Genomic DNA, 23,678 nt, shown 5'->3' on the forward strand with positions numbered 1-23,678 from the left:
AATACGTGAAACCCATTCCCATTGAACTTTATGATGAAAGGGTTTTGCAAAGGGGAAGTGGCAGAGAGGGGAAAAGAATGAGCAGAGAGAAAGAAAGGTGATTTCTTGTGTTCTCTACCTGGAAGCAGTACCCAGGGCAGTGATCCAAGCTTGGAAAATGCCAGCAAAAAAGGAGAAAGGGTTTTTCCTGGTGACTACAAAGTAAATCAAGGGGAGAAAGATGCCCCCATGGATGATGAGGCCCACGATCACCGTGATCATGTACATCCCCAGTTGCCTAGCAACCACTTCCAAGTCCTTGATGGCAATGATCTTCCCACAGATTAGGCAGGCGATACCCAGGGGAGAGTACCTGGAAAACAGAAAAGAAAAACAAACCAAAAAAACCAGTGAAGACATCCTTCTGGAATTCACGACTTCTATCTGGGCCTTACATGTACTACACCCTCTGAGGAAAACCCTTCCTATTTCTGGACCAAGAGTTTCACTGGAGGAATTCCACAAGATTCGATAGCTGCTCTCCTTCACTTTAGACTAACTGTACCATCTGAAATCTCATCAGTGGGTCCGGTGATTTTCAGGAAGAGCAGACACAAGCTTTACCATCCCCCAGGTAAGCACCAAACTGGAGAGGCACAGAATCTTCGAGCATCTTGTTTGGTCTCCCTGTTCCCCCCCAACTTCGTCCTTGAAAACTAGGAATCCATTTTGAGCTCCCCAGATAGCTCACGAGAGTTTTACCCACCTCTAAGGTGGTGTTGGTAAATTTGTTTTATTTTTACCTTGGACGATAGGAAGCTTATAAAATATGAGAGAGACAGAGACAGAGAGGGAGCAAAAAGAGAGACCTGCCAAGACAAGAAAACCCTCAGAGCCAGAGGGTCCATTTAGAGAGACGTGGTTTTATTACTTGTCAGTCTGAAAGTATTTCTTTCCATACTTGTCTTACCAGGGACGCTGGCTTCCCTGCCCCGCGTCTCAGGCAATACAGTTAGACCTCTGCACACGTCACCTCATTTCATTTTTACCACAGCCCTGAAATCAAAGTATCATTATTCTGATTTGGCAAATGGGAAATTGAGGTTCAGAAAAGTTAAGACCAGTCCAAGACCACAAAACCAGGAAGTAGGAGAACAGTCTCAGCGCCTGTGACTCTCCAAGGGTTGTTTTCCCCTCCCCCAGCCAAACCACTTTCATTTAATGAGCAATGGGAGCTCTTTGTACATAGGCTGACAGCTTACCATATACCAATTTATTCTATGGAAACTTCCTTCATACTTCTATCTTATTATTGTTTGATCGGGAGCTTGGAAACAACTTACTGCTGTCCTCACTCGTGAGGGCACTAACCGTGCTCTTTTTCCTCTTGAGTGTATTTTTTCCATGTTGGGCAATAGCCTTTTTTTATTGCCCAATCTGGTAGTGGTTGAAGCAGAAACTGGTTCGGCCTGCAACACCTTCCGACCAGAAAGAAAACGTTTGAGGGGGAAGTTGATACTTTAGTAAGAATTATGAACATATTTGAGAAAAAGACTGGGGGAAATGAAGTCCCAAGATAAGGTCCCCCTGCTGAGGTAACAGAGTCAGCAAAGGGAGACAGATAGCCCAACCAGATTTGCTGGTTGTTTTTTGTTTATCTGTTTGTTTTTGTTTTTTGCAATTGTGCCTTTCCTGAGTAAAAAAAAGATGTGGGTAGAAGTTCCTGGGGTGGCTCAGTCGGTTAAGTGTCTGCCTTTGGCTCAGGTCCTGATTCCAGTATCCTGGGATTGAACCCCTGCATCAGGCTCCCTGCTCAGCGGGGAGCCTGTTTTTCCTTCTCCTTCTGTCTGTTGTTTCCCCTGCTTGTGTTCTCTCTCTCTGTGTGTCAGATAAATAAATAAAATCTTAAAAAAAAAAAGAGAGGTGGGCAGAGGAGAATTATATATACAATTATATATACAATTAAGACATGAAGCTTGCCCAGTAGTGATTTAGTCCCATTTTATAGATGTGCAAGTCAAAGCTTAGGCTAACTCCAACCTCACAGGATTGCTGTGAGGAGTGCATATTTGAGCATGCATATGTGAGCCCTGTCAAAGTCCTGCCCCCATCCCTGTGAGCACCAGTCTGACTGCTGACCAAAGAATCCTCTACATTCTGCGGTCACACATGTACACCATGTCCTCTCCCCCACCATTCTTAAAGAGCCAAGTCTGAGTTAATGTGGCTTTCTAAACCCACGCATAGACTACTGCCATCCAATGGCAGATGTTTTTATGAGCAAAATATTTTGTCAAGAGGAACCTTCTGAAAGAGCTGATTGGTAAATGACAAGAATTAGTGAAAACCTTAGAATAACTTTCTTCCCTGATGAGTATCCAGCCTGTAGTCTCCACATCTTTCCCCTGGGTGAAGGCTGGCAATGTTGGAGGGATGTTTCTGCAGGCATGAAGGAGCTATGTCCTTAAACCCTTGAATTTCTCACCATTTTACACTTTCCTGATGCACCCATGGTCACAACATCTCTTAGATGAGCGGGATTGTCTCAGAGGCCAGGCCTTTGTGCCAGGAAGTTGTAAGTAACTGAGCACAATGCACTTTCCCATAAAGCCAACAAGCATTTCTCTTCATAAGCCATGAGATCAATTCTTTCCCAAGCACCAACCAGCCTTTAAAGATGTCCAGAAAAACACAAACATGAGCTGTTCTGGGTGACATTCGATTTCCCTGCTCTTCTGGGACACGCAATTTGCAGAATGGAGAAAAAGGATTTTCAAGGCACTTTGCCAAGCAAGACCAGCTATCTTGTCCCCCTGGAGAACACATTTGAGCCAGAGCCAAACAGATCAGAGAGAGGAAACATGTTTCCTCCGGAGCACTCAGCTCACTAGGAGAAACGTGAGTTTCCTAGATCAATGAAGAATGTTACTCAAAGGCCAGAAGGTAGAGTCTCTGGGCAAATAAATATGGTGAGCAGGAATGAACCACCTTGGTCTCCAGAACAGGAATGAGCATTAACTCGAAGAAGGAAAGAGCCTTTGTCCTCAATGGTGTCTTCTAGGGTCATTACTTCCCTGCACCTGTGTTCAAAATGAGTGGTTTAATCTTCTACTCAGGAGCTGGAGTTTCTGAGCTCCTGGGTTTCTACATAATTATCTCATTGAAAATGACACCCCATGGAAAAGAAAGGGAAAATGCCCAGGATTCGAGGTCACCACACAAAGCTCCTGAGATGAAGCAAGCAATCAAAGCCATAAACTGAAGTGCATGAAGAGACTGGGGGCCCCAGTAAGTTTCTGAAGCCAAATGGTACCCAGGAATAGTTGGACCCACTTCTAAATTAGAAGGACATAACTGCAGAGTAGGAAGAGAAAATATCTTTCACACTGTCGTTGGGTTGCTTTTATCTGCAGCTCTGGGCACTGTGGTCAAAGCCACTGATTAATCTAAGACTGGCCCATCAAGTCTTTTTCTTCCCGTTGCATCAACTATTCTTTCCTCCATTCACTTGGCATCTCTACCCTTGTCATCTTCAGGTTCCCTCCCACCAAGATGCCCTTACCAAGACTGCCCTCCACTACATAAACACAAACTCATATACAGAATTTAACATGCCCAGATCTCAGTGTCTCTGTGCATTCACAGACACCAGCTTCACAATCAAGTTGGCCTGCCTGGTATCAACGTGGATTCGCCAGGCCCACCACATACCAGTTGAGTTAGAATTTCCTGGAGCTGACCTAGGGGGCATTTATATTTTAAACAAGTTCCAGGTAATTCCTGATGTGTTTGGAAACCAGTATTTCAAGGGCTAAAATCTACTCTACAACCAATGAAATGCAGATATTACTTAGTTAGCCTCTGGAAACCACTTCCATTAGCTCCAACTGATTCAAGACCTTTAGTCTTAACCCATTAAGGTAAATAATTCAGGACTCTGAGTCCAGGACCGATGGTGGATCAGACACTCAGATGGAAATTAGTGGAGGGACTTTCTCAGGCTTGCCGTAAAGCCACTCTGGTTCTGTCCCACAATGCTATTGGTTTCCAATAGCAACACTAGCCTTCCAGTTTGGGACAGAACCCAGAAGAGCTAAGAAATCAGAGAGTCTGTCAACAGAGAGCTAAATATACATTCAAGAGTTACCTAAGGGTGTTGTCTGTATTCAGGCTCAAAAAGTAACACAACTCTCCATTTTTCCCAGTCCACTTAGATCTAGACAGGTGTCCTGATTATCCAAGGAGTGACTGTGCTCAGAGTTACTTTGTGTGGATTAGAAATTTTTATCAAGATAGGCTGAAAATCAGTATGGAGAGCCTCCAGGCTTGTAGCCTCCTAGGGACTTCATTTTTCAAGTCAGTAAACCCCAACTCATCACGGTAGCAAGGCCCTGTGGGATCTACCTCTTGCTCACCTCCCCAACTTCACAGCTTTCTACCTCCTTACCAACCAACCACATTACAGCTACTCCTGATCTTCATTCTGACCCTTGAAAACCCTTTATCTGCTGTTTCCTCCCCCTGGAAAATTCTCCTGTTGGTTCTTCACAGAGCAACCTCTTTTCATTCTTCAGGTCTTCATCAAAAGTCACTTCCCCAGACAGCCCTCCTGGGTCCTCTGGATCGTGTCTAAGGCATATTTCCATCCCCCATCACTCTCAGTCCCACTGTCCTGGTTACTGACTTTGTAGCAGAGATTACTGTCTGAATTCTAATTTTTTTCCTTTTATTCCTTTAATTCTTCTCCTTTTCCAAAAGAATGTAGGCTCCATGAGGGCTAGAATTTTCCTCTCTCATTCAACATTATATCACCGGCACCTAAAATTATTATTGGCATAGAAGAGGGGCTCAAAATATATTTGTGGAGTGAAAGCAAGGATGGATGGATGGATGGATGATTGGATGGATGGATGGACAGTTGGATGCATGGATGGATGGATGGATGGGTGGGTGGTGGTGGTGGTGGTGGTGGTAGGTTAACAGGGAGGGAAAATTGAAAGAATGAAGAGATCTCACTTCTTGCCTTGGTTTTCTATAGTGGCGAGAGTATGCAAAGTTTTACTTTCTGTTTAGATTTTCAGATTTGAAAAAAATGCTTTAAAGAAATTTGCAAAAAATGAGGATATGAAAATCATACTGAAATTAAGGGTTTTTCTCTCTCTTTTTTTTTTTTTTTTGGTGAATCAGAGTTCCTTTTAGGCTTCTTGAAGAATCCATGAACACAGAGAAACAGAGGATATGGATTGAATGATAACAGTAATGATAATCACAAAATAACTGCAATGATAATACTGGTTCATAGACAATGTTTAGGCAGGTCCCAGGACGTGAGAAATGCTTTGTAACTGTTGGTCACAATTTCATTTAATTCTCCCAGCAACCCTAGGAGGTTGATTCTATGATCAATCCATTCCGATGTGGGGTTTAGGATTTGTCTAACTCGTATAGAGTCACACAGTTAGTAACCAGAGTGTCCTGGATTTACTCTGGTGTGAAGTCAGACAGAAGCTGAATAAGGTGCCATACAATTAATTAGTTAGTTAATAAGGCACTGTGCAACACTGGGCAAGTTAAGCTCTGTGCTTAGTTTTCACATCTGGAAAATGGGGCTAATAAAACTACATATTTCTGCTAGGTATTACTGAGACAATTAAGTCAGCTAATGCACGTAAAGCAAGTGGAACGGTATTCAGCATATAGCAGGAATTTGGCAAATCTTAGCTACGATTTAATGACAATTATAATAATAATAATTAGCTCCTCAGTAATAAATAGGTGCAGCACAATAAAAGAGGTAATGTTGAGCACATAGCAAACATTTCATAACTCTAAGTTATAATTTAGTAATAATCGCTATTACAGTAATAGCCACCTCTGCAATGTTTTATTTTGCTATTATACTATTCTGACTACCACACAGAGAAGAATCCCCAAGAACTGATCATTTAGCTTTGAGGGGGTCAGTTAAAGAGTAATTGAGTGTTTCACCCCAAACCTTCCCACACTCATCGTTATCCGGCACTGACAAGGCAGCTAAAGAATGAAAGAAATGTGTAGAAACGGCACTGTTGGTCTAGATGAGGTCAACGAATAGCTGTCAGAAATCGTTCCATAGGCCTTGTCCCTGGCTCACAATTGCTCTGCGTCTCCTGGGATTTGATACTAAATCTTCAGTAGTTTTGGTTTCAGTGTACAGGAAACCTTGATCCACACCCTTCATCCCTGTGGAGAAGAGAGCACGCCCTTCATCCCATGACTGACCTCACCTCCTAGATTCCTTCTCTTTATGGGCTCAGGGGAAGTGACATGGCCTGCATCCTTGTAATCATCATACAGAAATATGAACTGAATTTTTAGAGCAAGGATGCTCATTCTAAAAAATTCTAGGAGATCAGGGCAGATCCTAATGTTTACTACCAAGAGGCATATCCTACTTTAGGCATTATCATCTATTAAAGTCTCAACAACCACAGATGGATCTTAACGTTTCTAAGCATATTTTTTTTAGAGCATCACATTGTGTGTGACTTTAGATTTTCATAGAAAAGAAATATTCAGAAATCTAGGATTGCCTGAGAACTTGAAAAATCAGCATGACAGACACACACACAATTTTACCGGCATCCTGTCTGTGTTTTAAAAGTACAAAAAGCAATGATCTGAAACAAGCCAAGTCTAGTAAATATGTTTCATGAAATCACGAGGTACATCTTCTTGATCTGAGGCCCATCAGCTAGCCTACTCACTCCTGAGGGTTCAGTAAGAATTTCTACCAGCACGTCACAATGTTTGGTTCCGTGGAATTAAAAAAAAAAAAAAAAAAAAAAGTCAAAAACAGATTTTTGCCCTTGTAAAGTGGGAGTAGGGGCCAAGGAGAGGAAGAAGAGAAAGAGAAGGTAGAATTTTAGTGTAAGGCACCACACAGAAGTAAAAGAAGATCAGAGGAGGATTGGGGGAGGTGGGTAACGGGGGAGCACACAGAGACAGGGAATCTGTAATCCAGAATTTCTGTGACAGGTAGGACACAGATGTCGCTTAATCTAATAATTCTTTTTTTCCAGACAAGCATACCAGACCATCATAGAGATCTGGAACAAAAGCACGTAAAATTCTTTCCATCTGAGGGGCACATGGGTGGCTCAGTGAGTTAAAGCCTCTGCCTTAGGTTCAGGTCATGATCCCAGGGTCCTGGAATCGAGTCCCGCATCAGGTTCTCTGCTCAGCAGGGAGCCTGCTTCCTCCTCTCTCTGCCTGCTTCTCTGCCTACTTGTGATCTCTGTCTGTCAAATAAATAAATAAATAAATAATCTTTTTAAAAAATCTTTCCATCTGAGAGATATGGGGCAGTAGAAAGTTCTGAAGGTGGTATCGCTTCCTTTATAAAGGAATGGATGCTCTTACTCTCCTGGGCTGTCCTAGAGTTCAGAACCACTGAACATAAACCTACATGAAATGGAGTAGAGATGGTATTGCTTGGATAATTCAAACAAAAACGCCCCCCAACTATGCATCAAGGATTGTGAAATCAATAGGTACTCCAGCTCCTCTCCCCCACCCAGATACACAGTCTTAAGCAAAGTATTCAACTTCAATATACCTCAGTTTCTTCTTCTGGAAAATGAGAGTCGATGCCATCTTTGCAGGGTTATTGGAGTTACAATAGGTAAGTATTAAGCACTTATCATGGCTCTTCACAGATAAAAGGAAATCAAGAATTGATAGGTTTTATTGTTCTAATTATCTGATGTGTACAATTAAGACATAGTCACTCTGGACCACAGTCTTCTCTTCCACACAACTAGAGGGTAGAACCACATTTCCAAGAGTACTTATAATTTTAATGTGTCCTCTGTGATATCATTTTGCTTGCATGGCCTGAAAACTGCCTCTTTTTCCTTCTGTCGGAATCAAGAGTCTCTGATACATTGCTTTTGGACACCAGAATACTAGAGTGGCGGTCCTTCTACACACCCTGAGTCAGGCCATATCATCCCTGGTATCTTGGACTTACCTCGGTGTTTTCTGATACTGCTGATTCAGAATTGCTAGTTGGTTTTTTCAGCTTGCCCTCTTTTTAATTGTCGTTGTTGTTTTTGTGTTCCCACTGGAGGGATTGGCAAACTTTTTATGTGAAGGGTCAGATAGTAAATACTAAAGTCTTTGCAGGCTACACGGTGTTGGTCAGAATGACTCGACTCTGCCATTCAGCATAAAGCAATGCTAGACAATATGTGAATGAATGGGTGTGGCCGTGTGCCAATAAAACTTTATCTATGGGCCCTGGATGTGAATTTCATGTAATTTTCATGTGTGTGAAAAATACTACTCTTTTGATTTTTTTTTCCCCCCTGCAACATAAAAACATAAAACCCAGTCCTGTAGGCCACTAAAGGAGTAGCAGAAAGGATCTGGCCTAAGGATGAGCCATAGTTTTCCAAACCATTTTCCAGGGGAAGCTCCCAGAAAGAGATTTTCATCCCTTTCTCAAAGTCTTTCTGGAGAGCATTTTGCTTGGTCCATGGCCACCCACTCGCTCCTGCTAGGAAGACTCCACGATCTTCCAAGTAACCCAAGACCTCTGGACGCCCCCACCCCAACCACACTGAAGGAAGAACAAGCCCACTTACCACATGATCATAATCACTAACTTCATTACAATCTCATTCAAAATGTTGAAGAATTCCACCATCAGCTTGGCCTGCTCGCCCATCTTCCCCATGGCGATGCCAAAAGCGATAAAAAACCCTATCAGACCTGTTGGGAGAAATCACATTACACAGAAGGGCAGATTAGAAATATGTGTTTCTTCTTCCTCCTTCACCATTCCCGACATAGGGAGCCACCATCTCCCCTGCCTGTTGCCCTGTGAATTAGGCATTCGGTTTCACACTGAAAATACCTTTCTCCTGGATAATTATGGCATCCCCTCACATTTCCCACAACAGCAAGTTGAACTGTCAGTGGTGTTAGTTCCTTGGAGGAAATGAATTCCGTTTCATTCCAAACTCAAAATGCTCTCTTCTCCTCACTTATGAAATCATGGGTAAGCTGATTCCATAGTCCATAGATTAATGAAGGAAGGCTTGTTGGAACTTGGGGAGTATCGTGCAAACTTTGGAGCCTACATCAGAACTGCAGAGACCAATTAGCCAAGAAAATCCCTGCCAGGGTTATGTCTATGTTAGTTTGGTGTTATTCTAAACTCATGCGTGGCTGGTATGTTTCACTGTAGGAAAATCCTGGGCATAAAAGTATTTTTCTACTGCTACATGCCTAATGTGAGAAGTAGGAAGAATGTTGAAAAGTCAAATGGAAAGCAATGAGAAATCAAAAACAGTTGGGAAACCCCAATTGACCGAGTTCATTTGGATTTAACTTGTTATTAATTCTTCATCATTCTTTTCATGGTCAAAATTGGTAGAATGCTTCCTTTTTTACTGCATTTTTTTTTTGCAATATCATAAAGGCAGAATATAGACTCTGTAACTTTCTAGCCCCTTAGTCCCCTTCTCCCTTCACTTGACATCACTTGACTTCAATCTCAATCCAGCCCCACCACAGCCTGTAAGAGCAATCCTAAGCCGGGCTGTAAGGATGTGGGGAACTCTGTCCCCATCAAATTGCACTGGGTCCTGAACCAGCTCCAACACCTAAACTTGGGTCTTATCTCTGTATTGTCTTTGCCTCATTCCCTCCACCTGAGTACCTGTCCTGGGAAGCCGCCATATACTTTGGTTCCTCCAAGCTGGGCCTGGCTTCTCTCTCCCCACAAGATTCCCTCCCTTCACCATTCCTTCCCATTCTTGTCCTCAGAGTCTCACCCCCAGCCTGAAGTCTCACCCAGGCCTACCCAGGGACTGGGGCACAACATGGCTTACAGACATCCCCATTACTGCTGATCTGAATTTCTGACTCCCAGTCAGGCTGTGCCCTCATCCCACTCCTGACCCACAATTGCCAGTCCTGCGGCTCCAATTCTGACTACTTGCATGAACTGTCAGTCTATGCTACTGTCCCTTTGGCCACAGGACCTTGCTTACCCATCTGACATTTTCTCTGAAATGTAGTATGGCCCATCCCCTATACCCCTCTCCTTCCTTCCTCTTCCCTACACCAGCCTTATCCCAGTTTGGCAGACCTAATTGCTAGTCCTCTCTATTACATTCAGTTTCCTATTGTGTTCAGTTCTGCCCAGAGTCTTGAGTTATACTGGGAAAATTATAGCATTATAGTTTGATTCTCTTGGGGAAGAATTCTTTTTCTCTGAACCTCTGCCTTTACCTTTTTCCTAGCTCCCCCAAAACCACTCACCTCCCCACACCAAGCACATATCAACTCAGACTGTGCAACTATCCTTCTTTGGAGCCTCTCTCTTTACCAAAAAGAACCCAGCACGTGCACCCAGGAATGTTAATCCCCAGTAGTGAATACTTGTCCTTTTCAGATCTCAGCCACAAAGACCGGCAAGGGCCTTACAAGTGAGTTACTGGCCACAGAGACTGGCTTCATGAAATTTAGTGATCAGGGAAGAGTGGTCTAGCTCTCCCATCACATATGGAACCAAATCTGGGCTATTCCCAAGCCCTTCTCTCAAGCACATGGAGAAGAGTTTGCTAGGTGTGTAGTGAGAAATAATCTGTGAAGATTCTGGCTGAGAAGAGCTAGTATTACCCAGTTAATTTCATTTGGAGATTTTAAGAGAAAAAACTCAAGGTCTCGAAATCTCAAAGAGCTGGCAGAAAAAAGTTCCCCTTGTAGGGTCAGCAGAAACTGGGCCACATCTATCACTAAGAGAGAGAAGTTGGAAGGAGCAAACTTTGCCAGGAATTGATTTAATGGTTGGGGTTAGAGGAGAGAGCTCAGAAGTGGTCTGGAGGTTACTGGGGAGATAAATGAGTACCTCAAGAAGAGGGAGCCCAGAGCCAAGGTTTTGTCTTCACTTACTGCAATGCCTGATCATTGGGACTTTCCAAAACAAAACAAAAGCCACCTTCTCCACCCTTAGAAGACCAAGGGATTTGTACATGGGAAGTTTCTCAACAGTCTAACTTCCCTTGGCTTTCCAGAGCTCTGTCTGCCGCTGCCCACCCATGTCCAGCTTCCATGTCACTTCCTCTGTCAACATCACCTCACTAAAGTCACTTACTGGAACTGGGATATTTTGCTTGAACAAAGCCCCCTTAGACTGGATTGCTGGGGCTGAGAGAGTAGTGAGTTGTGTTGAAACTCCCCAGTACAGCCCAGGGTCAACACGACTTCCCAGAATCCACCAAGAATCTGGAAACGACCATGATAGTCTTCTGAATGATTCACCCCAAAATTTTGGCCTCATGACTCATGGTCTTAACCTCCTCCAGAATATGTAGTGGACTGTGGGTTCACTTTGGGGCTTCAGGGACAGAGTATGGCTAGGAAGGTCCTGAAAGGATCACACACATCTGGCAATGGGCGAGAAGGGGTGGATCCAGGGTGGATCTGAGGGTATTTGCAAGTTCCCCTCAGAGGAACTCACCCTCTCTGTCCTCTCTCTTTCCTCCTGTCATCTCACACTGACTGTTAACAATGTTTATTGATCTTCCATTGCCTCTCCTCCATGCTCTCACTTACTCAACCTGCTTCCCACCAGGCCAAACAGAAGATCCCTACTGAAGCTTCTGCTTTTCAGTGCCTAGACAATCCTCCTTCTTCTCTACCTCTTTGTCTCAACAATTCTGGGTAAGGTAGGTGTCAGGTGAGCAAGTTTAGAACAAACAAACAGGATACCCAGTTAAAGTGTGGATTTCAGATAAAGAACGAATATATTTTATTTTAGTATAAGTATGTCCCTTGCAATATTTGGGACATACCCTACGCTAAAAAAGTCATTTGTTGTTCACCTGGAATTCACACCTAACTGGGCGTCTAGTCCTTTCTCCGACAACCCTACTAAGGAGACAAGGGCATTTGATCTCCTAGATGGTAAAGTGGAAGGACCATTGAGCTTATCCCCTTCTAGCCAGCAATCCCTCAAATCCTTAGAAATCTTGCTTACATGGATCAATCTATTTCTCCTGCCTAGCTTCCTTGTTTCTCTCAGCTTAGGGTCAAATGTCCTTCTTTCTTGTGTAAGGGACATCAGTTTAATAGTGGGTGTGGGGTAGGTTGGAGGGTGGACCCAGGGGGTGGATGGGGAGCAAACTGAGCAAATGGGAGTCACCCACGTGATGGGTGTCTTCATTCTCTACCAGCTGTTTTCTTATTGAGCTCCTCAGCTCTCCATCCACCTTGGATAGCGACCGTAGCCTGCACCAGCAGCAGAGCACGAGGCATAGACTACTGTGCCTCATGGGTGCAATCTCATTTAATAGTCATGATGATCTACCAGAGAAATGCAATCCCAACCCCACTTTACACATGAAACTTGAGAAGCAGAGCAACTCAGCCACTGTCAGCTCACCCGTGAGTGGTCCATAAGGGATCCGAACCTGGTCTGCTTGCCAAGCCAAAGACCCAAAACCATGGAAGGCTAGGAAGGCTCCAGACTAGAGGAAAAGGACTCATTAGAATCCCAAAAAATTAAACAAAGTCATTTCCTTTGGATAAGCTCCTTTGGGGCACCAACACCAACACTTTACACTCCTGATAGCATTGTGTTTGTTTCAAGAATATGAAAGCTGGGGTAGGCTGCTCCTGTGCCTAGCACAGCATTAACACCTAAGGACAGCTCAAAAAATAATATAATATGAAAGCTTAAAAAATGAAAAAATAGGATGTGTAACTTCATGAAATAGACAGTCAGAGATAGTTATTTGTCAACACCACACAGAGAATCAGGGAATGTGCCCAATGAATGTTAGTGCCCTCTTTTTTTTATAACCAACCCTAGCTGCCATGTTCCCTCATGGTCTTTCTTGCCCTCTCTTTCTTCCTTAATGTCTCAACTATCGGTAACCATGACCCTCAACTTGCTCTCTAGAGAGAACCTCCTGCTCTACCTACAGAATATCAGCGACAGGTTTTCTGAGAAGGGAGGCAGGGCTGCTGGGTGCAGAGAAGCAGGAAGGGTTGGCCATCGTCTCCCCCTGCGATGAACACCAGGTTGCCTACCTAAAACATTCATGCCGTCCTTGAACTCCAGGCCCTTCTTGATAACCACCTTCGCTTCCTCAGGTGCCTCAGTCACAGTCTCGTTCAACAAGGAGATGACAGCATTGGTGGCATTGCCCTCCTCGTCTGATGGAGGCGGCACCAAGACTTTCTTGGTCACCGTTTGAATCTAACAGAGTGGGGGAGAACAGAAACATGAGAGGTTTATCACCCAAAGTCTAGCTACTTACATGTTTATAAAGTTCCCAGTATGTGAAAAAATAATTAAGAACTGTCAAAACAAGGTTACAAAGGTTGGGGAATACTTTATATGTTTGTGTTTAACAAAGTGACATTTTATGACACAAATATAGTGGGAAACGATTGTTCTCATCACGTGATAATCACAGGATTTATAACTTTCATATGTAATGTGGTGTGATCCAGTAATGGGACGCACACTTCAAGGTGGGGGACAGACGTCTACTTCTTACATTCCCATGATGGTAGCCCCGCATCTTGGAGACAACATCCGACATCCAACATGGATGCTCTTCATAATGGCGAAACCAATTGGATGACCCTTCTTGTCCTTTAGGAGGGGTCTTGGATCTGGTCAAGAGTAGGAGAGTAAGGGTTTTGGCAGGGATCAGGTAAGGCCTCATGGTCCACCTGCTTTGCTCCTTCCTGTCTGGTTCCTGTCTGGCAGAGTCTTCACAGACCCACTCATTTGGGCTCCTTCCAGAATCATGTTCTGCTGGGCATCTCCATCTGATCACCAGATGTACTAGCAGCCAGCAGCTACAATGACAGGGATGTTGGCTTATATTTCTAGATCAAAATGTAAGGAAAGAAGACACCCACTCCTTCTAGAGAGTGATGCCAAGCCTTGCTCAATATTTCCCAAGCATCTCCATGGAAATGGCCTCCCAAGAACCTCTCATGCTATTCCTCGACATCTGTGACATCCATTCTATTTTTAAAGGTGCCAGGCACCCTGCATGCAGAGTGCTGTGAAAATTCACATCAGAGCCCAGAGAAACAATACCTCCAAGGGTATTAAAATAGAACTCATGCAGAATCCTAGAATGTCAGTGCTGGTATGTAGTAGGCAACAGATGGCTGAACCCTGAATAGATACGGAAGGGGAGGCATGGGGAACTCAAATGACTTGTCAATCAATAGAGCTCTTGGCGGAGCTGGGACTTGAACTCAGAGGGCCTGAACACCACTGAATTCTTCTATTCCCTAAGCTCCATGGTCCCAGTTCACTGTGGCGGGGCCAAACAGTGAGCAATGCCAAACTGACCATTGTCCAAAGTGGGAGAAAAGCAGGATATGCTCTGTTCTAGCCTGACCACCTGCACCTGTGCAGGGAAGGAGGAAGCTCAGGCTGAGTATGCAAGGAGAGAACAGGAAGCTCATGGTCCCCTTGGCCTGGGCAACGTCAGCATGAAGAAAGAACACAGGAACCATCCAAAGGGAGGCTTCTGGGAGCAAGAGATTCACGCTCCCAGGGGAAATGGGAAGACCAGAAGCCAACTGGGGACCTGTCCTTGGAATGTTAAAGAAGCCAAGGCTTGAGTTCAAAAGACTAGTGGCCCTAGTGGTAAATAAACGGTGGCTCTCAGGGTCAAGTGCACAGCCTGCCATCTATCATCTCTTCTGTCAACAGTAACCCCTCAAGGCTCCAGGGCTAACTACCTGCAGGGCAGACGGCAAGCTAGTTGCTGAAGCGGGATTCAGGGTGAGGCATGTCTGACTCCAAAATCAGTTTCTAAACAGCACAGACCAGTGGTTTAAGTTGCAGGCAAGTTGCTAGGGATATAGGAACACGGGCCTGGTTTCTGCCTGAGTTCTTGATCTGGGCCTACCTGGGTTGGACAGCGCCATCTAGGTGCCAACTCCAGTCTACCTAAGTCCAAGCCACCAGGGTCTCTCATCTTAGAACCTGCAAAAGCCGGCTCACTGCTATTCCCACCCGCCTTCTAGTCTACCTGCAAACACCAGGTAAGTTCAGCTCCCCAGAGCTCTGTCTACATCTAAAGCTGCCGGGTTGATTTATTAAAAATAGAAAAACAGTTGTCTCCCTGTGCCTAAAACTCTCTTAGATTAAGTTCCTGAGACTGGCCGTGGCCTACCAGGTCCTGCCTGAGCTGAGCTTTGCTTCCCCCAGCTCACTCTACCTCCCACACACTGGCCTTCCTTCTCTCTGAGGGCAACACCTCTGGGAAGGCTCCGCCCCCAGTCCCCAGCAGCTCCGCCCTATCCTCAGCCTAGCTCAGTTTGTCCCTCACTTTCAGCTCAGGTGTCTCTCACAGTTACTGCAGAGCCCTTCATCCTGCCTCTGGTGCTCAGAGAGCACTTACCTTAATTTTTTTAATAGCTTGTGTATGTACGTGATATTTGTTCTGGTCTGTGTTCCCCACTCCCTGAATGTAAGTTCCCCTGGGCAGGGACCCAGAGTGTCTCGTTGCCCATGGCGTCCCCTGCATAGTAGGGAGCCTGGCACCCAGGAGGTGCCCACAAGTGCGGAGTGGATGAGTGAACTGGATTCCCAGGAAGAGAAGACCCACATGGTCCCTGTCACTGGGTCAGATTCCTGTGGTCTGGCCGCAACTGACTGCCCGTTGCTGTCCTGGAAACCTCGGCTTGGGTCACCTCCCTGCTCTGTAAGACACGGGGCCTGCCACCTGGGGGAAGACAGCCTCTGCTCTGGGGATGTGCATCCTCTTTGCAGCCCTGTGTCTAACTCTGATAGTGAAGGCCCCCGACACCCAAGACGGGCTTTTTGTCATCACTTCCAGCTGTATCCCAACGGCACAAAAGGCACCCCTCAGGCACCATTTCTCTCTGGCAATGCAATGTCACCTATGATGAGTCCCTTTCTCTGGGTCCTCTTCGAGGTCCTCCTGAGTCCATGGATGGCTCCTTGTTTAAGACCCCTTTCCTCTAGGCTGCCTGAAGTCCAGCTTAAGGAATCTGCATGCTCCCTTGCCCTGAGGTAGATGAATGACCTACACAGGGGTGCTGAGGTGGCACAGTCAAGTGAGCATCTGACTCTGGGTTTCGGTTTGGGTCATGATCTCAGGGTCGTGAGATGGAGCCCCATGTGGGTCTTTGCACTCAGCATAGGAGTCTGCTTGAGATTCTCTCTCCCTCTCCTTCTGCCCCTCCTGCTCCTGCTCTCTCTGTCTCTAAAATAAATAAATCATTTAAAAAAATTCTACAGAATTTTTCCTCTGATTATCCTAACTCAAATGGACAGTGACCCTGGGCTTTGCTGGGGGATGAAAGGTTCATTCCTCATGAATGTTGCCAGCGGGGGCAGAAGGAGGTGTCCCGGGAGGGGGCGGGGCAGGGAACAGCTCAGCCCTCAGTGGTCCTGCCATGGACAGCTCCAAGCCAAGACCGCCCACTGACCAGACAGGTCGCTGAGTGCGAGCACGGCTCACCGCAGTCCAGAGCAACAGCTCCAGGGGCATGCCTGCTTCAGTGTCCCGCTATTGAGGGCACCAAAGGGGGCGTCCTTGTATGGAACATGGACACGACAGGGCTCAAGAAGGAAGCCCCGATCCTTGCCTCCCCAGTTCCACAGCTACACTTCCACAGTGCTCTTTTCAGAATGTTAACAACAGACGGGGCACCCGCTTATGTCTCTCTCTCCAAAGCAGGCGAATGCATCTTTCTAAGTGGGCTGGCAGAGGTCCAAGTCCACTCTACAGAGGGAGTGCCAGGAAACACCTCTCCCCGGCCGCTGCTCTTCCCTCCCCAGCCAACCTCCTGAGCTGAAATGATTTCTTTTACTTTTGGCATCATTATTTATTTATAGATTTTATTTATTTATTTGACAGACAGAGATCATAAGTAGGCAGAAAGGCAGGCAGAGAGAGAGGAGGAAGCAGGCTCCCTGCTGAGCAGAGAGGGGCTCCATCCCAGGACCCTGGGAAACTGACCTGAGTCAAAGGCAGAGGCTTTAACCCATCATTTTTTTTTTAATGGAACCTTTTGGTTTTGCTTTTTATTGTTTTCTTAAATTTTATTTTATTTTTATTTTTTACTGGAGTAGAGCTGACTACAAGATCACTTTAGTTTCAGGTATACAACGCGGTGACCAGACAAGTCGGTCTGTTAGACCATGCTCACCCCCAGGGCAGCTGCCCTCCATCACCACACAGCTCTACTACAGTAGCACTGACTCTCTTCCCTCCGCTATGCCCTTCGTCCCTGTGACTTGCTCAGTCCATTAACTGGAAGCCTGTGTCACTGTCTTCCCTCGGCCCATGTTGTCCATCCTCTTCCCTCTACCAGCCATCCGTTTGTTCTCTGGATTTATCAGTCTGCTTCTGCTTTTTGCTTGTTTGTTTATTTGTTTGTCTTGTTTTTTAGATTGCACGTATAAGTGAAATCATGTGGTATTTGTCTTTCTCTGATTGATTTCCCTTAGCATCATACCCTCTGGGTCCATTCACGTTGTTACAAATGGCAACATCTCATTCTTTTTGAAAGCTGAGTAATATTCCATTGTGTATATATACACATCTTCTTTTCTTTTTAATTTTATTTATTTATTTATCAGAGAGAGAGAGAAAGTGAGCAAGAGAGCACAAGCAGGGCTGTGGGAGAGAGAGAAGGAGACTCCCCGTCGAGCAGGAAGTCCACTGCGGGACTTGATCCCAGAACCCTGGGATCATGACCTGAGCCGAAGGCAGATGCTTAACCCACTGAACCACACAGGCGCCCCATACACATCTTCCTTATCCGGGAAATGCGTTTCTTTAACATAGTGCCATGCTATGGTGCCCGAAGACTGGCATCAGAAATCAGAGACATCCTAACCCAGAGTCATTTGGGCTCCCCAGTGATTGGCAACAGTATTTTGGGGGCAGCTGGGAAGGCAAACGGTTCCTCCAGGCTGCCTCTTTCTTGAGTTCATTTTTTTGTGCTTTCCCGGAAATGACTGAAGGAGGGTCTTTGGTTCTAGTTGACTTGCTCCCTGGGTTACTGGGAACTGGAGTATATTCTAACCTAACCTGACCTTGGGGCTAGACAACAGACTGGTGAGTGGGGCCTCGGAGGCTCTCACGGTGGCTCTGCTCAGCAGAATCATCCATTTTTTAAGAATCATAATGCTTTAAAAAATTGATCTTCCTGTTTGCACTTGGTGGGAATAGACATTAATAGAAATTTTTGTAGAGCCATTTTGCAACATCCAGCAAATCTGAAATATGAAACTCTTTGGCAAGACATAAGTGCCCAAGAATTTATTTTTTAGATATACTACACGGTCATGAAAAGAGAGAGAGAGAGAGAATGCTAAACCTCGTTAAATAAAAAGCAAGTATAACGCGGCATGAGTAATGCAGTTCACTCGGGTGGATTTTTTTTTTTATTAAGATTATGCATACATGCAGTTGAGTATCTGACCCTTGTCTGGGCTCAGGTCATGATCTCAGGGTTGTAAGCTCCATCCGCATGCTGGACTTCGAGCTGAGCACAGTCTGCTGGCGTCTCTCTCCCCCTCTGCCCTCCCCGTGCTCGCACACGCTCTCTCACTCTCTGCTGCTCTCTCTTGCTCTACAATAAATAAATCTTGAAAAAAAAAGATGTTGCACACATCATACTATATATTCAGGAGGAAACAAAATTCCCAGCACGACTAGTTCTTAGGACCAAAAGTAGGACTTGACTCCTTACATGCATCTAGACTATTTAAACTTTTTACAACCCTCGTGTATTACTTCCACAATTTGAAAAATACCCACTCCCTGGGCCCACACTAGAGATTCTGACTCTGTAGGTCATGTGTATTTTTTAAATCTACCCCTTGCAGTTTTGCTATACTACCAACACTGAGATCCACTCGGCATTCTAAAGTGTTGTGGGCAAAAGTGATAAAAATGCATCTTTGAGGGGTGCCTGGGTGACTCAGTGGGTTAAAGCCTCTGCCTTTGGCTCAGGTCATGGTCTCAGGGTCCTGGGATCGAGCCCTCTGTTGGGCTCTCTGCTCAGCAGGGAGCCTGCTTCCCCGCCCCCCTCTGCCTGCCTCTCTGCCTACTTGTGATCTCTGTCATATAAATAAGTAATTTTTTTTTTTAAATGTGTCTTTGGACAACATGCAGAGGGGAACCACAAACAAGGAAAGAGGTAACAGGAAGGAAAAAAAAATAGGTAAGAAAGGGGATTCCCAGAGCAAAGAGATGTTAAGTGAGCTGGAAAAAATAAAAAGAAGTTTAATAACAAAACAAAACAAAACAAAAACTAAATAAATAAATAAACATGACTTTAATCCCAAAATCCTGCTGCAAATCATCTCAAACAAGCTCTAGAGAGAGAGATAATTCAATATAAGGAAATGACTCCCCAGAGCTGGTTCAGTGAAACACTCTGCAAGTTGCTATCTTGCTCACTTAGGAGGCTGAAGGGGCATAGAGCATTGGAACGTTGGGTTACCTGTTGAAAACAGGCCTGGACCAGGTTTTCAGGAAAGAGATTGCGAATAAGGTCCAGGAAGGCATCCAGGCTGGACACTTCATCATTCTTCTTCCCTGGCCCCAGCTGCTTCTTGAGTTTGGGGTTTCCTGGGTGAATCGCCAAGACCAGGATGACCCCCAGCACCGCAGCGATGATGGTTGTGGACATGTAATACACCATGGCTCTCGTCCCCAGGCGCCCACTGGCTTTAGCATCCAGGCCCGACAACCCTGCATTGAAAAGATATTGGAAAGAGGACTCCTGTGATGTCTCTGTTAACTGCCCATCTCTGCATCCCCGTAACACGGCTCTGTATTACTCAGATGCATTCGTGGTTGATTACAGCTGCTGCTACTGAAGATTCCAATCCTACAGTTTACGGTTTGATCCGCCAAGGGCATTTTTGAGGTTCTAGAGAACTGCGGAGAGTTGACGATCTCTTCTCCCGAGTTTATAAACCTGATCTCTCTCGTTCAGAGTTTATAAACTGACCGGTAACTACTTTTTGTCAGTCTGCAATAGTGAGCAATAGTGAGTTAAAGTTGAATATATTCCATTTTTAATTCCGAGATGATGTCCTTCCCATTTATTTGGCATTAAGACATCTTTTCTTTATGAAGTGACGGTGCTAGTACCTGCTGGTTTTTACTTCATTGTTGTTATTAATGTCCTCACTTAAAAAAAAAAAAGAAAAGCTGGTAGGCCTGGTGATTGATATCAAGAGTCTAGCCTAGTGATCTAGCACAGCCCTCCTTCCTCCAAGGTGAAGCACAAAATGTAGGTGGAGACCTACATCTTCCAACCTAGTGCAGGGATTAGAGAACACAAAGATGGGACTTCATCTATACTGTGGGAGGTCCTGTGATTGCTGGAGGAAATTCCAAGCCAAGTCACAAAAACTCCTACCTTCACTGGGTTTTTTCCCAGTTGTTTATTCTAGTTTTCTACTTCCTGGTTTCAGTTTCTGCTTTTACTAGACAAGAGGGATTGTAGCCCTTGCTGTGGGGGAGGAAGTCATTGGTGTGAACTTTCCTGAATTGAGCTGATCCGCATTTGAGCCACTTCTCCTTACAACCAAAAGTCGGATTCTGGCCAACAGATGCTCACTTTCCTGGCCAGCTTGCCCTATCTATGTTCTGTTAAATGGGCATGGAGAACATTTTCTCTGGTTTGCAAAGAAGCCTTTACGGGGACAGTACAATGTCACTCAGTCTGGGCTGAATAATGAGACCTTGCATTCACCGGGCTCACTGGTTGATCGGAGACTCTAGAAAAACCAGGCCAAGCATCTGAATCTCTCGGTGTTTCCAGGCCTCACTTTCCTTATAAGGTGGAGAGTCCAGAGGGACCGCTTTCTCAAGGTCACCCAGATGGCACCCAAATACCAATCAAAGCCTAGCTTTCGGGGTGCCTGGGTGGCACAGTGGGTTAAGCCTCTGCCTCCAGCTCAGGTCATGATCTCAGGGTCTTGGGATTGAGCCCCGCATTGGGCTCTCTGCTCAGCAGGGAGCCTGCTTCCCCCTCTCTCTCTGCCTGCCTCTCTGGCTACTCATGATCTCTCTCTCTCTGTCAAATAAATAAAATCTTTAAAAACAAACAAACAAAAAAACCTAGCTTTCATCCTTAACTCCAAGCTCAGTCTCTAAACTCCATGAATTTACCCTATTCGAGCAATATTATTTGGTAAGGAAAAAAACTGCCAGTATAAGCCCACAGAAGCAAACAAATTCTTTCAAATAAAACAATTCTTTCAGCCCAAAACAAGCAAACATGACTTACACATTAAGGGTGCTTTTCTCAAAAACCTCAAAGGGTTTCAAATCTAATCTTTATTTTATTTTTAATACCCACTTCCCTCTATACCCAGTTAAACAGTTAAGAGAAAATTTCCTTTCCTATTTGTTACTTTTATTTATCAATATCTGAGCCAAGTATAATTTGGAAAATTAGAAAAGTATACATCCAAAATTAAAACCTCTATTTTTGTTTATCATCACTTTTAATGTGGCTGTTTCCCTTTCATCTTTTATTGCTAGACAGAGAGATGGTCAGACTAATCAATAGATGGAAAACTTTTTTTTTAGGATTCAAAATCTCCTTTTGAGAGACAGGAAAACCAAGGCTCTGAAATAAAATGACACAGATCATCCCAATTATTCATTCCACCAAACTGAGATTCAGTGGTCCATCAACAAGCCAGAGCAGAGGTGTGATTCCCTGTGGCCAGGCACCAGAGAGATGGTCTTACCTGTGATTAAGCTGGAGATGATGAGAGGCAGGATAAGCATTTTTAACATCCTCATGAGTATATCCCCTGGAAAGGCTATTAACATGACCACATCAGGGTGGAGAGGAGATGCCAAGCGAAGAAGGCCTCCACACACTGCCCCCAGGATGACACCTAGAAGAGAGAGGGGGGAAATATTTGAGTTTGTGTTTTGCCTGAGTCAAATGAATAGCTCTAGGGATTCAGTGACATTGACCTTTCTCATACCTCTCTGTTATCGGATGATGAATAACATGTTACGAAAATATCATTATATAAGTCAAGTTCATTTTAATGACTAGGGAGAGAATATTGTGAACCTCTGTCTATTCTGACAAGCAGCACTGGGAGGGTCTAGGAGATCTTTCTCTCCTTGACTTGACTAACTTCTTTGAGGATACTCTTCATTTTTATCCTCAGAGATTGGCAGCAGAAATAATCCCTCACATACTGCCAAATACTGCTTCCCCTTCTCTCAGCCTCAGCCTGGCCAGTGGCATGGCGCTTCATGTATTCTAACTGCATACCAGATAAAAGGAACGTTTGATCTACCAAGCTGGTTGTGAGTTTCCTTTCTCCTTCTATCTTCTTTGGCTCCCAAAGATTTCCCCATGGCTCATTCTTAAGAAGTTTTGTCCTTGACTTCTATGTTCTTTTACATAATCTTTAGACTCGCCTTTGTGGGAGACTTTTATGGGAGATTAGGGGGCGTCTCTCAAAGTGTATAATTTGAGAAGAAACAATGTGGGCAGAGTTGCTGGTGGGAGCCTTTCACTTTGCATACTCGGGGATTCCACAAGACTAACCAGGTATCTGCAAACAGACAGCTGATATCAAAGATCTTGTAGAAACCACAAATCAGGTCAGACATAGCACCACTAGCTGAGAGGGGAGTAGTTCCTAGGTCCATGAACTGGGGTGTTAACTCCAGGGGTGTGCAGAGAGCACTGTGGTCAAAAGCCTGATCTTTTTTTTTTTTTTACTTTCACAGGAGGAAAACATACTTCTTGATGACCTATGATGAGTGAAATTTCTTTACGTGGAAGGTAAGCTTTGGAAACCCCTACCACACTTCTGTCTTCTTTCATTAAGTGAACTGAACTGTGGCAAGCCCGCAGTTCTGACCCTGGTCCACTGATGTCCAGGATGATAGACTCAGAGGAGGAGAAGCTAGGGAGCTGAGTGGGGAAAGGGTTGGAGGTGAGGAGTTGTTCATTGCTTCTCTGTGTAGCCTAGGAGAGAGCTGAAGAACAAGGAGGGATAAAGATAGGAAATGGTGTGGTTGTCATTTCAAGACCGGGCAACTTGCCCACTTTTCAACAAACCCTGGTTGAAAACCCAAGATGAAGATTGTGTCAACAGTCACACCAAAGGACACCCACAGCCCAGGCAAGGTCTGAGGCAGAGGAATCAGACTCTGGAGAAGAACCCTCTTCCAGCCTGACCTCATTCGCTAACGTGCTGGGCTAATCTAAGGTAATAGGGTGTGTAGAGGCTAGACCTCAGGAGCCCCTTCATAGGGTTTTCAGCACCAGCTGCCTTTATCTTCAGGCAGGTATTCCTCTAAATGTGCTATGCCGATCATCTGCTTAGGAATAATCTAGAAGGTCTGTTAAGACACAGATTCCAAGACCTCACTGCAGATGGCCCAAAGTCTACATGTGCAGGGCCGGGAATCTGCGTGTTAACGTATTCACGGGAAGTTGTAAGGACCACTAGAATCCCAAGGAAGAAAAATGCATGGCTGGGGCAGGTGAGGGGAACATTATGCCATCAAGGCAGCTGTGGGCAAAGGAGGCCTTAGGGAAGGCATGAGGCTTTCATCCTGCAGCAGGGCTGGTTGTGTGACCCAGCTTCCGCCCAGAGCCAGGAGAGAGCCAGGAAGGAGGGAAGG

At 45.0% G+C, this 23,678-nt stretch overlaps 1 protein-coding gene across 4 annotated transcripts in view; it reads right to left on the reverse strand.

Moving 5' to 3' along the window:
* Positions 1-23,678, reverse strand: part of SLC1A2 (solute carrier family 1 member 2) — a 145,564-nt gene that overhangs the window by 35,156 nt on the left and 86,730 nt on the right. For all 4 annotated transcript variants that reach the window (XM_032358511.1, XM_032358510.1, XM_032358508.1 and 1 more), the window contains exons 3-7: positions 21,767-21,919; positions 19,498-19,748; positions 13,066-13,234; positions 8,607-8,733; positions 119-352 (exon numbers count right to left, since the gene is read on the reverse strand). In XM_032358511.1, coding sequence (XP_032214402.1) covers positions 119-352; positions 8,607-8,733; positions 13,066-13,234; positions 19,498-19,748; positions 21,767-21,919 — 934 coding nt within the window. The remainder of the gene's footprint in view (positions 1-118; positions 353-8,606; positions 8,734-13,065; positions 13,235-19,497; positions 19,749-21,766; positions 21,920-23,678) is intronic.

This window comes from Mustela erminea, chromosome 9 (assembly GCF_009829155.1).
Source record: "Mustela erminea isolate mMusErm1 chromosome 9, mMusErm1.Pri, whole genome shotgun sequence".
In the NCBI taxonomy this organism is placed as follows: Eukaryota; Metazoa; Chordata; class Mammalia; order Carnivora; family Mustelidae; genus Mustela; species Mustela erminea.